Here is a 16,683-nt window from a genome sequence, read left to right as displayed (position 1 = left end):
AAGAAAACAGGAATGAGATGGCAGTGACCAATGATACAAGATCACATAGTGAAAGGAGACTGACTTGAATAAAGAGCTTCTCAAGAAATGGGGAAGGAAAGAGCTGAGAGAAGCCATAGATGCATGCAAGATCAACTGCTCAGAGTTCATAAGGAGCTGCAATTCCTTAAGGTTTTGCATTGAAATTTGTAGATATTCGGCACCGGCCTCTTCATATAGAGTTACCCTCTGATGGAAAACAGAGTAGTAGTTATATCAAATTTGAGAACTGAATTCATCAGAGATTATAGGCAAAATTTTAGATTTGCAAGACAACCCATAATTGCCTTTCACAAGATAAGAATCTTATGAGAGACCAGATAGCAGCTTCATGTATTTGTGTTCAGGTTCCAGGCACTCCAGATGAATCGGAGAGATAAATGCATCCTCTAATGATGATATGTCAATGAAAGAGTTTTGACAAATGCATTCACCATAGTAAATGAAAGAGTGGAGCTTTGGAGCAACTATAATAATTCCATGGGTAGGCCGGCAATCTATGTGATAGCCAATCTCTGAAGTTGGATGTTGTGAGTTAAGACCTTGATTGAGATAAGAAATGGGCAGGTCTTGAGGCTCAAGCTTTCAAAGAGTGAGCAATTTGCTAGTGTAAATGGAGCATTTCTACATCAAAATCTACATATGTAAGAGAGAGAGAGAGAGAGAGAGAGAGAGGTTAATGGAAACCAGTCAAGTTCAAAGGGAGGGACAAGTCACAATGACTCAAAACTTAGATGGTCAGTGATTCACAAAAATATATGTAGTTGGGCAATTCAAGCAAGCATACTCCATTGGTAAATTCACAAGTCCAATGGTCAAATCCATAGATAGGTCCAAATTTAGCTCTTTGACTCCCTTGTCTGCTGCAAGGGCTATCCGAATCTCTATGTCAAGTAGGAACATCCTGATTGAACAGAAGAACAGGCAAGGTCGGCGAAACTGTCCTGAACCGGGTGATTCCGATCGTACCAAGTCGTCTCGACGGCGGACTGAGACGGTTCCAACAATGAAAACGAAATCCGTTGCCAGAGGAGGAAAAGGAGAAGGAAAAAGAAAAAAAAAGAGAGCGAGCGAGGGAGGGAGAGAGAAAGGAAGGAAGAGAGAGGGAGGTCGAGGCCAGCAAGCCGCACGGAGGATGCTCCTCCGGGCTCCGTGGCTGGAAAATAGGTCGGATCTCCTATTTTGTTCAAAACAGGAGTCCGACCCCTTTTTTATTTCGTGATTTTTAAGTAAAGTTGGCAAATCACTTGCCATACCCCTGTTTCGAACGAAATAGGAGACCCGGTTGTGGAGCCTTCTTCTGCCTTCTATCTGGGTCGCCGACCTCCAATGGCCCTCTGCGGGCCCTCCCTTAGTCTCCGACGGCCCTCCTTCTCTCTCCCTCCCTCTCTTCTCCTTCTCTCTCTCTCTTTTCCTCTCTCTCGTTCGTCTTCTTCCCCACCTCATCTACTGTGTTGGTACAGGCCTAGCACGGTGTGGGCCCATACTGAATTGTGCCGCCGGGCAACCGGTCTGAGGCCTAGTACCTGCACAACAGACTATGAAAATAGGTGAAATCTCTTAACCTTGTTGTCGTTGTAGAATTGTAGGTAGCGGTCGACAATTGCCACAATTTTTTTTGGTGCTTAGCTCTTGGTGAATTCAACGCTGAAGTTGATGGTGATGGCTGAAATTGAAAGGGATTGGAAGGTTTGAAGAATGGTATCAGGTAAGAGACTGATCCTTCCATGACCTCTCTCTCCATGGTTTCTCTCCTATCAAATAACTGAGGGGTGCACTCCTTTTGCAGAAATGGCCTCTCTATTTATTAGTTTTGCTTTCCACGTAATGATGACTTTGTCAAGGGATGACCTCTAGGATGAAACTGATTTTCTTTCTATGAGAGGGAGATTAAGATTTTAAATGACAGTAGTAAGTATGAAGTATGCTCCAAGTCTTCATCCTATTGTACTCCATTGACCTGGGGTTCAGTATGCTTTTTTCTATGCTTATGGGTTTGACATATCAACATCATTAGAAAAGATAAAAGGTGATCTAGAATCTGGGGCAGATCTTTGCTGATGGTCGACACATAATCTTCCAGGAAAAGCTTTTGCAGTGTGGGAAATGTCTGAAGAATTCAAAATTATCAACCCACAAGTCCTCAACTAATACAGAATTGTTTGTAAAAACATTGAAGCATGTCAGAAAATCAAATGCTCTCAGATGGATACTTGTGATCTCCAAACTGCATTTTGGAAATAAGCATCATTCTTGGAAAAGGCCTTGGGCATAAGCTATATTGGCGCGGATAGCACAACCTACCAGTTTAGAATTTGGTGCAAATAATTGTCTATTAGAGGTAAGATCAGAAAGCCTGTAAGTGGCCAAATGGTTGTATCTCTGAAGAACTCAATAGAAAGGGTTTTAATTGTTGGGTTTTCCAGTGCCCTAGGGCGCAGCGGAAGATACGGGATTATAAAATTTTCTTATAAAACCCATTATATGAAACCCTAATAAGCCAAGATCGCCTTAATAGTATAACCAAATAATGTAGAAAATATAATCTTGGTATAGAAGAATACCGATCACGCTATATCCAATATGTATGAAGATGTCCTAAGGTGCCCAAATGTTCACCCTCCGATGTTGATCCACACAGGAATGGGTTCAAGACTCTAGCTCCACCAAAACTTGATTCTAATTATTCAATCCTTCTAAAGGATTTAATTGGCTGATTTTCCTTCACTTCCTTCTTCCTTTCTACCTCTAAAACATTCACTAGCCTTTTTGTCCTAAAGAAGACCCTCTTGTCTTGGGTTAGGACAAAAGAGAGAGGCTTGTAAGAAAGAAGGGATAAGGGAGAGAGAAGGAGAGGCTTTTTCTTGGATGATCTTTAGAACCCCAAGGCACCTCCTTATTTATAAGAGATGGAGGGATGCATCATAAAGGGATGCATCCCATCCACACACCTCATCATGATGAGGCATGTGCCAAGAGATACATCCCATCATGATGGGGTGCTAAGGAGAAGGGTGTATCAACTTCTTTCTCACATCTCCCTCTTAAATCCTGATGATCCAAGAGCCCAAATGCAGTGAACCAAAGCCAATGGTCCAGATCTAGGCGCCATCTAATGGTCCAGATCAGGGCATCATTATCCAGGGTGCCATCCAATGGTCCAGAAGCAAGATGCCATCACCGATGGTCCAGATTCAGGCGCTGAGCAACGGTCCAGATCTTTCATCCAGAGAGCCATCCAGTGGTCCAGATTCAGGCGCTGAGCAACGGTCCAGATCTTTCATCCAGAGAGCCATCCAGTGGTCCAGATTCAGGCGCTAACCAGTGGACCAGATCCTTCATCCAGGAAGCCATCCAATGGTCCAGATGAAGGCGCCAACCAGTGGACCAGATCCTTCATCCAGGAAGCGATCCAATGGTCCAGAAGTGAAGGCCCTATCAAACCCAATCCAATTGGGTTTAACCAACTTAAAGAAAACATTAAACCTAATCAAATCAGGTCTAATTAAAGCCAAATGGGTTTCAACTCTTGGCTAACCCATATTAGGTCATGATCTAATCATATTAGATCAACCTAATCTAAGAATCATATTCGAATTTAATTTGAATCAGGAGCTAGGATTTGCAACACGTGCTAGCATGTTCATCTTGCAAACATGATCTAATCCAATTAGACCCTTGATCAATTCCCTTGTGTGTGACCCATTGGGTTCCTTATCTTAGCCAGCAGTAGGTGCAGGAGCAAGTTGACCTAACCTGATTAGAATACCTCTAATCCAATTTAGGTTCAATTTAGTGCTAAACCTGACTTAGCAATCAGAACCTTTCTGATGCTTTGATTTAATCAAACTCTTTGATCCGATCAACCCACAAGACATGATTGACGTCTAGCAACGTATCATGTCTACCCGGAAGATGAGGAATGTATTGGACAAGTCCAAACATACCCTTCAGTGGAAAGTTACTATGCAATTCAATCCCTCAGTCATACTACATCCTGAATAAGTGCATGAGTATGGATCAATATCAAACTCAATCACTTATTCATGTCTCTCTCAATCTTTTATATGATAATTCAAACAATGAAACATTAGAAACTCTTTCTAATATTCATTTTGCTTTGATCAAAGGCTTCTTGAATCATCATAAGATTAGAGTAAGTAGGATGTTACCTTCTCTTACTAGAAGTGACTGATTCCTTGTTGACCTACTCACAACCTTCGTACAAAATCCACCATATCCAGAATACCCCGTACACAACGCAATGTCGTGAATGAGGGTAAACCAAAACATAGCTTCAAGTGCACAAGGTACCATGGTGATCTCAGGTCTAAGGATTACTTGCACAACTCCCACTATGAGAACCATCTTTTGATAATTAAGTAAGAATCCATAAGATGTTCTCATGGCTGGTCATTTCAGTGAACTCATTCCTCTAATGAGCACCCACATCTTTGTATTAGTGTCTCACACAAGTGATTGTGAGATCAATCACTCTCTACATTGAGCATACATAAGATGTGCCAGTCTTTCCGGTAATATTGATCCCCGACTCAATATACCAATTTGACTGAGAATATTCTAAATTAGGATTTTAGGATTTTAGGTCTCACTGGTATGATCTCATCATAACCCTAAAACCAATGTCCTAATTTATGGGGTTCATCATCCAATAATAAAATAGATAAGCAGCAAATGATGAAACACAATGCCTTTATTGATATATATCGAGTGTCAAAGTACATGATTTGGAGGATTACAAAGAGAAACCCATCAAATGATTGGCTTATAGGGCATCTACTCTTTCAATCTCCCACTTGCACTAAAGCCAATCGCCCTTATATTTTAACCCCATACAATCGAGGTGACGATTGAATTGCTGCTGTGGTAGAGCTTTAGTAAATGGGTCTGCTATATTGTTCTTTGTGTCTACTCGTTCAATCTTGACGTTTTGTCTTTCGATTATCTCTCGAACAAGGTGGAAGCGTCTCAAAATGTGCTTGGATCTATGATGAGACCTTGGTTCCTTAGCCTGTGCAACAGCTCCAGTGTTATCGCAATAAACTGGGACTGGTCCGGCAATCTCAGGAATTACACCCAGCTCTGTGATGAACTTCTTCATCCAGACTGCTTCCTTAGCAGCTTCACTAACAGCTATGTATTCTGCCTCAGTAGTTGAGTCAGCTACAGTTTGCTGTTTGGAACTTTTCCAACTCACAGCTCCACCATTCAAAGTGAAGACATATCCAGAGATTGACTTGCTATCATCTGGATCAGATTGAAAGCTAGAATCTGAATAGCCTTCTAGTTTCAATTCTGATCCTCCATAAATCAGAAAAACATCTCTAGTCCTTCTCAAGTATTTGAGAATGCTTTTCACAATTTTCCAATGATCCTCCCCGGGATCTGCCTGAAATCTACTTACCATACCTAAGGCATAAGCTACATCAGGCCTTGTACATAACATAGCATACATGATCGACCCTACTGCTGAAGCATAGGGAATAGAACTCATTCTATTCCTCTCTTCAGATGTCTTAGGAGACATCTTCCTAGAGAGTTGTATGCCATGTCCTATGGGTAAGAAACCTTTCTTACTTCCATCCATGCTGAACCTCTTCAACACATTATCTATGTACCTAGACTGGGACAAACCTAGCATCCTTTTAGATCTATCTCTATAGATCCTTATACCAAGTATATAGGATGCTTCACCCAAGTCTTTCATGGAAAATTTCTTTGATAACCAAGTCTTGACCGATTGCATCATTGGAACATCATTTCCAATGACCAATATATCGTCCACATATAATATCAAGAAGACAATAGCACTCCCACTAGTCTTCTTGTACACACAAGGTTCATCTATATTTTTAATGAAGCCAAACTCTTTGACTATCATGTCAAAATGGATGTTCCAACTCCTAGATGCCTGCTTTAATCCATAAATGGATTTCTTAAGCCTACATACTTGATTTGCTCTCCCTCTTGAGACAAATCCCTCTGGCTGTGTCATATAAACCTCTTCCTCAAGGTGACCATTAAGAAAAGCGGTTTTGACATCCATCTGCCAGATCTCATAATCATAGTATGCAGCTATAGCAAGCATAATCCGAATAGATTTGAGCATAGCTACTGGCGAAAAAGTTTCATCATAATCAATACCTTGTTTTTGCCTGAAACCTTTTGCCACTAGCCTGGCCTTGTAGGTTTCTACTTGGCCATCAGCTCCTATCTTCTTCTTGTATACCCATTTGCACCCTATTGGAATCACTCCCTCAGGTGCATCAACCAAAGTCTACACTTGGTTTGTATACATAGAATCTATCTCGGATTTCATGGCGTCCAACCATCTGTCAGAGTCCCTACTCTTGATAGCTTCCGAATAGGTCAGAGGGTCATCGTTATCAACAATGTGGGCTTCATCATTCTCAATGATAAATCCATACCTCTCAGGTGCATTTCGCACTCTTTCTGACCTTCGAAAAGGAGTAGTATGTAGTGGCTGTACCTCTTCCATGGGTACATCTGGTTGAGGATTATTATGTGTCTCACCTTGTAGGTCTTGAACTTCATCAAGTTCAATTCTTCTATCCTTGCCCTTTTCTAAAAAAAAAACTCTTTTTCCAAGAAAGTGGCATGCCTAGCAACAAATACCTTTTGTTCGGTAGGATTATAGAAGATATATCCTAAACTGTCTTTAGGATAACCTACAAATATACATTTGTCCGATCTAGCACTTAGCTTATGTCCAAAATTTCTTTTGACATAAGCATGACAACTCCATATCTTAAGATACTTAAGATTAGGTTTCTTTCCTTTCCATATCTCATATGGAGTGCTAGATACAGACTTAGATGGTACTCTATTTAATACTAATGCAGCAGTTTCTAGGGCATGTTCCCAGAAGGAAATTGGAAGATTTGTGAAGCACATTATGGACCGTACCATATCTAATAAGGTACGATTCCTCCTTTCAGCTACACCATTTAATTGTGGCGTATATGGAGGTGTCCATTCAGAGAGTATACCCTTTAATTTAAGATAGTCTAAAAATTCACTAGAAAGGTATTCTCTTCCTCGATCAGATCGAAGGATTTTAATACACTTTCCAGTTTGTTTTTCGACCATACTTTGATACTCTTTAAATTTATCAAAGGCTTCGGATTTATGTTTCATTAGATACACAAAACCGAACCTTGATAAGTCATCAGTAAATGTGATGAAGTAAGAGTATCCATCTCTAGCTTGAGTTGACATAGGACCGCACACATCAGTGTGTACGAGTTCTAACAACTCACTTGCCCTTTCTCCATGTTCCGAGAATGGAGACTTGGTCATTTTACCCATAAGACAAGATTCACAAGTTCCTAATGATTCAAAATCATAAGGGTCAAAGAATTTATCTTTATACAACTTATGTAACCTTGTCTCACTAATATGACCTAATCGGTAATGCCAGAAAAGGGTATTATTAATATTTTCTCTTTTTCTTTTATTATCTTTGCCAATATGAAACATAACATTATTAAGACATAATACTAAAAGACCATTTTCCATAATGCCATGACAATAATACTCATTAGATAAAGAAATAGAGCAACCATTGCTCTTTCCATTTATTTCGAATCCTTTCGTAAGCAACAAAGGATTTGAAATTACATTTCTAATAATTTTTGGCATAAAATAACAGTCTTCTAGCTTCAAGAACTTTCCGGAGGGTAGCTCTAGTATGTAGGTGCCAACAGCTTCAGCCTGGATGGATTCTCCTCCAGCGCCATATAGCTCGAAGTCACCTTTCTTCAGACTTCTAATTTTCTGCAGTCCATGCAAAGATTTGCATATGTGAGAACCACAACCGGTATCCAATACCCATGAATTAGAATCAGAAGAACTTAATGTCATATTGGCATGTAATAAAAACATACCTTTTGATGCAACACTTGCATCAGGCTTCACACTTGCAAGAAAGCTCTTGCAGTTCTTTTTCCAATGCCCTATCTTGCCACAGTGGAAACAGGTACCGGGTCCAGAGATTTTCTTTCCCTTCTTCTTTTTGATGCGACTCTTAGGGTTTAGTTTTTTCTTTGAACCCTTGTTGCCCGACTTCTTCTTTGAGCTCTCACCAACAAGAAGGATCGGACCCTTGTCCTTCTTGATGTGAGACTCTGCTGTTTTCAGCATATTTAGAAGCTCAGGCAGGGAGGAATTCAGTTTGTTCATGTGATAATTCACGACAAACTGCGAGAATGAGTCGGGCAGTGATTGCAGGATCAAATCCTGACTGAGCTCACTGTCCATAGCAAAACCAAGTTGACTTAATCGAGTGATTAAGTCTATAACCTTTAAACAGTGGTCTTGCACAGACGATCCCTCGATCATTCTAGCACGGAACAACTATTTAGATATCTCATATCTAGCAGTTCTGCTCTGCTCACCATATAACTCCTTTAAGTTAAGGAGTATGGAGTGAGTATCCATGCTATCATGCTGCCTCTGCAATTCATTATTCATAGAAGCAAGCATGATACATTTAACAGTCAAACTGTCATTTTTCCACATACGATATGTGACTAATTCCTCCTCAGTTGCATCTTCCCCTGCTGACCCTAGGTCAGGGGTTTCAAGAATGTAGGAAAGTTTTTCTTGTGTGAGAACAATCTTTAAATTTCTCAACCAATCCACATAGTTGGGACCAGTCAATTTGTTTGTATCTAAGATACCTCTAAGTGAGAGTGAAGATGCCATTTTTGCAGAATTAATCTATAATTACAAAGAATACTAATATAAGCAGACCAATCATGATGACATGTATTCAATCAGACAAGGACTTTTATCTAATTGTTACTCCCACTATTTTTATCGAATATCATAACCCTCAAGTATGATGAACGAGAAAATACTAATTTTCTTAGTGGGGTTGAGATCCAAATTCCTTATAAAAGACCTTGTGGGAATCACAACAAGCCCTTATAAGTTCAAAGGTAGGAAATTCTTTCCAATTGCATCCCATGCAATTTCCAACTTTATTCTGTCCTCTAGCACACATATAGTCTTGTGGGAATCACAACAAACTATTGTGTCTAGTTAAGTCAAACCCTTCATTTTTATACAGTCATATTTGAATAATGCTGCCCTTGTGGGAATCACAACAAGGCAACATATTAAAATATGCCATATGCATCATATGCACCAAGATATTACAATATCAATCCCTAATACTAGCCTTGTGGGAATCACAACAAGCTAGCGTAGATATTGACATAATAATATCTAAGCATGAAGGAAGGACATTTATAGTGTTATATCAGCAATTAGCTTTTCCATGGAGGTCAATCAAATAGTTGGCCAGGTAAGCAGATGGGAGGCTCTCCTTACTTAGTAAGGTCCTAATTAAATAACCACCTGTAGCCTCTTTCCTAGACACCAACTTAGTCAATTGATTCAGAATGGCTCAGCTTAAAGCAATTAACACTACGACTTAATTATGAATTTAGTGAGGGCTTTCAAATAGTAGTATCTTACTAACATTAAGCTCAACCATAAAGGACAATCAAATAATTGGCCAGGAAAACAGGTGGGAGGCACCCCTCACTCAGAGAGTGAGGTCCTAATTAAGTAACCACCTGTGGCTTCCTTCCTAGACACCAACTGAGTCGATTGTTCCAGAATGGGTCAGCCCAAAGTTTTCATACTACTATATTGGTCTCATTGCACATTCTATAATTTAGCACTAGCAATTATACTATGCTACAACATGAATATAACACTATCTCATGGCATAAACTAATCATGCATACAAACAACCTAGCTATCTCATAGCATCAAGATAATAGCATGTATTATCATTTAGTTAAACTGATTAAGGGTGGCTCTGATACCACTGTTGGGTTTTCCAGTGCCCTAGGGCGCAGCGGAAGATACGGGATTATAAAATTTTCTTATAAAACCCATTATATGAAACCCTAATAAGCCAAGATCGCCTTAATAGTATAACCAAATAATGTAGAAAATATAATCTTGGTATAGAAGAATACCGATCACGCTATATCCAATATGTATGAAGATGTCCTAAGGTGCCCAAATGTTCACCCTCCGATGTTGATCCACACAGGAATGGGTTCAAGACTCTAGCTCCACCAAAACTTGATTCTAATTATTCAATCCTTCCAAAGGATTTAATTGGCTGATTTTCCTTCACTTCCTTCTTCCTTTCTACCTCTAAAACATTCACTAGCCTTTTTGTCCTAAAGAAGACCCTCTTGTCTTGGGTTAGGACAAAAGAGAGAGGCTTGTAAGAAAGAAGGGATAAGGGAGAGAGAAGGAGAGGCTTTTTCTTGGATGATCTTTAGAACCCCAAGGCACCTCCTTATTTATAAGAGATGGAGGGATGCATCATAAAGGGATGCATCCCATCCACACACCTCATCATGATGAGGCATGTGCCAAGAGATGCATCCCATCATGATGGGGTGCTAAGGAGAAGGGTGTATCAACTTCTTTCTCACATCTCCCTCTTAAATCCTGATGATCCAAGGGCCCAAATGCAGTGAACCAAAGCCAATGGTCCAGATCTAGGCGCCATCTAATGGTCCAGATCAGGGCATCATCATCCAGGGTGCCATCCAATGGTCCAGAAGCAAGATGCCATCACCGATGGTCCAGATTCAGGCGCTGAGCAACGGTCCAGATCTTTCATCTAGAGAGCCATCCAGTGGTCCAGATTCAGGCGCTAACCAGTGGACCAGATCCTTCATCCAGGAAGCCATCCAATGGTCCAGATGAAGGCGCCAACCAGTGGACCAGATCCTTCATCCAGGAAGCGATCCAATGGTCCAGAAGTGAAGGCCCTATCAAACCCAATCCAATTGGGTTTAACCAACTTAAAGAAAACATTAAACCTAATCAAATCAGGTCTAATTAAAGCCAAATGGGTTTCAACTCTTGGCTAACCCATATTAGGTCATGATCTAATCATATTAGATCAACCTAATCTAAGAATCATATTCGAATTTAATTTGAATCAGGAGCTAGGATTTGCAACACGTGCTAGCATGTTCATCTTGCAAACATGATCTAATCCAATTAGACCCTTGATCAATTCCCTTGTGTGTGACCCATTGGGTTCCTTATCTTAGCCAGCAGTAGGTGCAGGAGCAAGTTGACCTAACCTGATTAGAATACCTCTAATCCAATTTAGGTTCAATTTAGTGCTAAACCTGACTTAGCAATCAGAACCTTTCTGATGCTTTGATCTAATCAAACTCTTTGATCCGATCAACCCACAAGACATGATTGATGTCTAGCAACGTATCATGTCTACCCGGAAGATGAGGAATGTATTGGACAAATCCAAACGTACCCTTCAGTGGAAAGTTACTATGCAATTCAATCCCTCAGTCATACTACATCCTGAATAAGTGCATGAGTATGGATCAATATCAAACTCAATCACTTATTCATGTTTCTCTCAATCTTTTATATGATAATTCAAACAATGAAACATTAGAAACTCTTTCTAATATTCATTTTGCTTTGATCAAAGGCTTCTTGAATCATCATAAGATTAGAGTAAGTAGGATGTTACCTTCTCTTACTAGAAATGACTGATTCCTTGTTGACCTACTCACAACCTTCGTACAAAATCCACCATATCCAGAATACCCCGTACACAACGCAATGTCGTGAATGAGGGTAAACCAAAATATAGCTTCAAGTGCACAAGGTACCATGGTGATCTCAGGTCTAAGGATTACTTGCACAACTCCCACTATGAGAACCATCTTTTGATAATTAAGTAAGAATCCATAAGATGTTCTCATGGCTGGTCATTTCAGTGAACTCATTCCTCTAATGAGCACCCACATCTTTGTATTAGTGTCTCACACAAGTGATTGTGAGATCAATCACCCTCTACATTGAGCATACATAAGATGTGCCAGTTTTTCCGGTAATATTGATCCCCGACTCAATATACCAATTTGACTGGGAATATTCTAAATTAGGATTTTAGGATTTTAGGTCTCACTGGCATGATCTCATCATAACCCTAAAACCAATGTCCTAATTTATGGGGTTCATCATCCAATAATAAAATAGATAAGCAGCAAATGATGAAACACAATGCCTTTATTGATATATATCGAGTGTCAAAGTACATGATTTGGAGGATTACAAAGAGAAACCCATCAAATGATTGGCTTATAGGGCATCTACTCTTTCATTAATGTCTTCCATTTTTGTAGCATTACATGGGAACATCATTCTCCACAATCTTTAAAGGCCTTATCTGAGTTTGCATAACCATTTCTTCAGAAAAGAAATAATTACACCCTTATCTCTTCTCTTGCAAAACTATCTATAATTAATCAACTCAATTTTCTTGTTCCTTCAATTATACCCTCTCTCAGGATAATGTGCAAAGTGTAAAATTTGAAGGATGTCTCCAAGATCCAGATTGTAGTAAGGGCTTCTCCTGTCTCAACTAGATCACAATGATTCTTAAGCAGAAGATCATGACTTCAGATAAACTTAATGGTAACAGCAATGAACTAAAATTAAAATTAGCCGTTCCCTCAAAAGCTATGATTAGCTGGGAAGAGGGGAAGAAGGAACCAAAACTTACAACATAAACCACTGTTGATCTACGAACTAATATGATCTGCAACAACATCTAAAAGGAAGCAGAGGTCAGAAGACCGCACCCAGCGCGAACCCTAAGCCCTAGCACTTATCTCTGATATCAAGACTATCTTCTGAAAGAGGGAATTTTTATACCCATTTCAAACCCCAACATATTACTCCCACAAATTCACCACCATTTTGGCCATAAAAAAGAGGATAATATATGGGGGAGAAGACAAACATTGGAGGTCCCGGCGTTCGATGAGACGGAGGGGATGCCGCACGGCGGCACGGAGGCATCCGGCGTCGGGTTCGCGCTCTCTGCGTTTGGGGAGATCGGGGAAAACGACAATGTCGCTGCTGTCGCCGTCGCGGGAGGACGAGGACGAGGACCAGGAGGGGTGAAGGGTGAGGGACCTAACTATAAAGAGGATTTATGATTAATTTCTCCTTTGAGTTCTATTTGAGGTTTGAACTAGTCCCGGCACCCCGCTTGCTGAGATCAGTTCAAATATTTGTCCAAGATGACCCGCAGTGAAAGGAAAAGCCAGTGAGATGGGGTAAAATACCATTGAAAAAAGGACCTATAAGTAATTATTTATTGAGAAATACTTGAATTGGTCTCGTCACGCCGCGTGCAGGGACTAGTTCAAATGTAACTTAAAGGAAAATTGACACCGGAGTCCTTTCCTTTCAGACATTTATGATTTGAATACACAAATCCAGAATAATGCTGGAAGGCCGTCTATGGTGCACATCCTAACATAGAATTTCTATCACATTGTGCTGAGATTTGGATACTTGAGGATTAGGAACTTTTTGAAGTAACCATGATTAATGTGAACAGGGTTACGAACTGGGTTGCCTCCTATGCTGCCCACCACTCCCGAGAAATTCTCTGGACCCGACATTCTACCGTTCCTTCTCCACCGAATTGTCTTCTTTCTTTTGACTCTGTTGCTTATGCGAAATTAGTGCGAGCCGCCGGTTTACCAAAAAAAAAAAGTACCCTTGATTTTTTTTTTTTAGACTCAAGCTATTGAAATTATGATCTTAGATTCCAGTTATCAGTTCATAAAATTTTACTCTTCATTTGAATAAGATCATTTTATTTGCTATCATAATGAAAATATTTAGCAGGCAGCTTTTATACAAAGTTATGCACTGACATATAATGAGTAGAACATACTTGAGATATGCTATTTGATAGCTTATGATGCACACGCATTAACAACTAACCGATATTAGAACTCCTCTCAATTGCTAGAAGTCTGTGAAGTATTCTGTATGCTTTGGAGTTAAAGCCTTATCATCCTCCAAATATCCACATAGCACTACATTGGCTCTTGATGTCTTTGGCAGCAATGACAGCTGCCCACGTAGAAAAATCGAGTCTACGTTGTTTTGAGATGTGGTTTCTGATGCTGAATGATTTTGCTCATGATTGATGCTTCCCTTTAGATCAACCTTCGGAGGGGTGACCAATACCATAGTCTCTAAAGCAACCGCCCTCTCCAGTAGAAACCTCACCAATCTCATTTCGCTCATGCCCCCTTTAAAGTTGCTTAGTTTGATAGCCTTGAGATGGTTAAAAGTAACATCTGATGGCTCCTGCACATATCTTGTATCTTTTGGATCTTCAGGTCTTTTGGGGAGCTGCGAAGATGAACAAGATAGTTGTTGAGGACTATAAGATGGTAACCGTACAATACTAAGAGAGAACTTACTTGAATGAAGAGTTTCTCAATGAACGGAGTTTGGCAGAGCTGGAAAAATCCATAGATGTAAGCAAGCTCTTCGCTCCTGAGTAAATCTATTAGCAGCTGCAATTCTCGCAGGTTTGGTAAGAGGACTGGTAGGTCTTCGGGTATATATTCATACATTATGGTGAAACACTGTTGGAAGACACAACCAATGTAGAATCAACATCAATTCAGAGAATGGAAGCTACTAATTGTTCCTTGTATGTGGTGAAATGCTGTTGGAAGACAGAACTAATGAAGAATTCAACACCAAATGACACGAGCGCCTTATCAAAAAATTAGGTTCATAAGAAAATTACCATTAGTGTTGCTGTGCAGACAGTAAGGATCTTAACGTGTGAGAGATCAGATAACAACTTTATGTAGTCATGTTCAGGTTCTGAGCTTTCCATATCGATTGAACTGATGAAGGCGTCCTCCAGAGATGGGACGTTAGGGGATGAATCTCCAAAGATATGTTCCCCATAGTAAACGAAAGATCGAAGCCTTGGAGCACAGATCTCCATTTCCCATGCATTCCAGCATCCTGTAACAGTTAACCTCTGAATTTGGATGTCTTGACCGGAGACCTTGATCGATTTGAGATTCAGGCAGCTTTTGAGACTCAAGCTGTCAAGTAGAGGGCAATTGGCTACCATGAAATGGAGCATATCATCTGTGATGCTTACATACGAAAGGGACAGAGACTGGAGGCCATTAAGACCACGGAAGTCCGGAGGTGGACAGAAGTCACAGTGGCTCAACCTCAGATTGGTAAGCGATTTGCATTTAAATAGAAACTCTGGCAATTTAAGGGGGTGACCTCCATTGGTAAATTCACCAGTCGAAGGGTCATATCCCATGGATAAGTCCAGCTCTAGTTCTTCGACTCCCTTTGATACAGCAAATGCAATCCAGTTCTCAATATCAGGTAGAAACATATCGAATGGGCAGAAGAAGAGACGGAACCTATTGAGCTTTTTGCCTCTATGGTTTTGAAGAACATGGTTGATGGTCGCCACAAATTCTTCGGGAGTTCTACTGCTTGCCAATTCGGGGCCAAAGTCTATGTTGGTGGCAGAGATCCAAAGAGACTGGAAGGATTGGAGAATAGGATCAGGCAAGTTGCTCATCATGCTGTCACTTCCTTTTGATGGTCTCTCTGTATCCAGTAAGTAGTGGTTGCTCTTCTTGGGACATGATCGCTTCTATATATATAGAGACTCAGATGCTGACTTTGGCAAAGAGTAACGTTCTAAGAAGATACTGTTCTTGTTTCTTTCATGGGAAGATTGGGCTCAAAAGAAGAATAGTGAGGGACTTGAAGAAGTCTTTATTCTTTATAACCCTCTGTTCAATTCCAGGGTCTTGGTCTCCGCTATAATTGTCTCTGTATGCTTAAGGTCCATATATATTAGTTAATTCATTATAAAAAGTGAGGATGGTGGGTATGGGCACAGGTCTTGTTCCAGAAGATATAGTTGGACTCCTAACAACCTTGCAAGGGAAGCTATAGCAAGATGAACTCAATGGAGTTATCCCGGACCCAATATGCTGCACTTAGACGATAGCTTAATATCATGGTTGTTGTTGCTCTGATTCCGTGAACCTGAAATGTGAAAATAATTTATAATATCAGAAGGAGAAATTAGAAAAGGGTCAAGTTTACTCACAAAAATTTTAATCCTGCAGATTCACATAAGCTCACCTTTTTTCTGTTTTTAATTAAACTGGTTAAACCCGATTCTTCGTATAATATCCACTAAGATCATGGTACCAATATTCAATTAAAGTATTAGCCAACTGGAGTTGGCTTAGTTGGGTGGTGTTGTCTGATTTTTTTTTTTTTAAAAAATCCTTGAACTAGTTGAATTTCTTTATTTTTTTTCCTTCTCTGAAAGAATGGTTGGGAAACTCCCACCTAAAAATACAGAAAATTTCTTTAAAAAATCAGAATTTTCCTTGGTTGAATAACTCTCCAAATTATTCCATTGTAATTGAATTATTGAAGAATTATATGATTACTCATGAATTCTATGACTTATTTATATCCATTACTTTTTCAAAGAAGAGTCATGCATTAAACATCAGTGACTGTATACTTTTCACCAAGAAAAATCATGACCACTCAAATTAACCCCCATTGCAATTTCAATAACGAAGCTCGATAAAAAGAGAGTTTCTTTGGATAAAGTTATCTGATGGGTAGGCCTTGATGGAGGAAGAATCAGGTAACCCTTTTTTGTAGTGGCCAACCTGAGATTCATTTTATTATGTC

The 16,683-nt window shown here is 39.9% G+C and overlaps 1 protein-coding gene across 1 annotated transcript; it reads right to left on the bottom strand.

The window, feature by feature from the left end:
* Positions 1-13,926: 13,926 nt before the first annotated feature.
* LOC103696164 (F-box/FBD/LRR-repeat protein At1g13570-like) lies at positions 13,927-15,957 on the bottom strand. Its single transcript, XM_039126257.1, has 3 exons — positions 14,726-15,957; positions 14,391-14,558; positions 13,927-14,319 (listed from the first exon to the last, which is right to left on the bottom strand). Exons 1-3 carry the CDS (start codon positions 15,539-15,541, stop codon positions 13,927-13,929), a joined length of 1,377 nt encoding a protein of 458 aa, XP_038982185.1. The 5' UTR covers positions 15,542-15,957.
* Positions 15,958-16,683: the final 726 nt, after the last annotated feature.

This window comes from Phoenix dactylifera, chromosome 4 (genome assembly GCF_009389715.1).
Source record: "Phoenix dactylifera cultivar Barhee BC4 chromosome 4, palm_55x_up_171113_PBpolish2nd_filt_p, whole genome shotgun sequence".
NCBI classification, from domain to species: domain Eukaryota; kingdom Viridiplantae; phylum Streptophyta; class Magnoliopsida; order Arecales; family Arecaceae; genus Phoenix; species Phoenix dactylifera.
Note: the sequence above shows the minus strand (reverse complement) of the source record. Positions and strands in the feature narration are given on the sequence as shown.

Coding starts and splice junctions, on each gene's coding strand:
- LOC103696164 (XM_039126257.1), bottom strand. CDS start 15,541: ATGATGAGCAACTTGCCTGATCCTATTCTCCAATCCTTCCAGTCTCTT. Junction 14,559..14,725: donor TCTGCACAGCAACACTAATG/GTAATTTTCTTA, acceptor GTCTTCCAACAG/TGTTTCACCATAATGTATGA. Junction 14,320..14,390: donor TTGAGAAACTCTTCATTCAA/GTAAGTTCTCTC, acceptor TCATCTTCGCAG/CTCCCCAAAAGACCTGAAGA.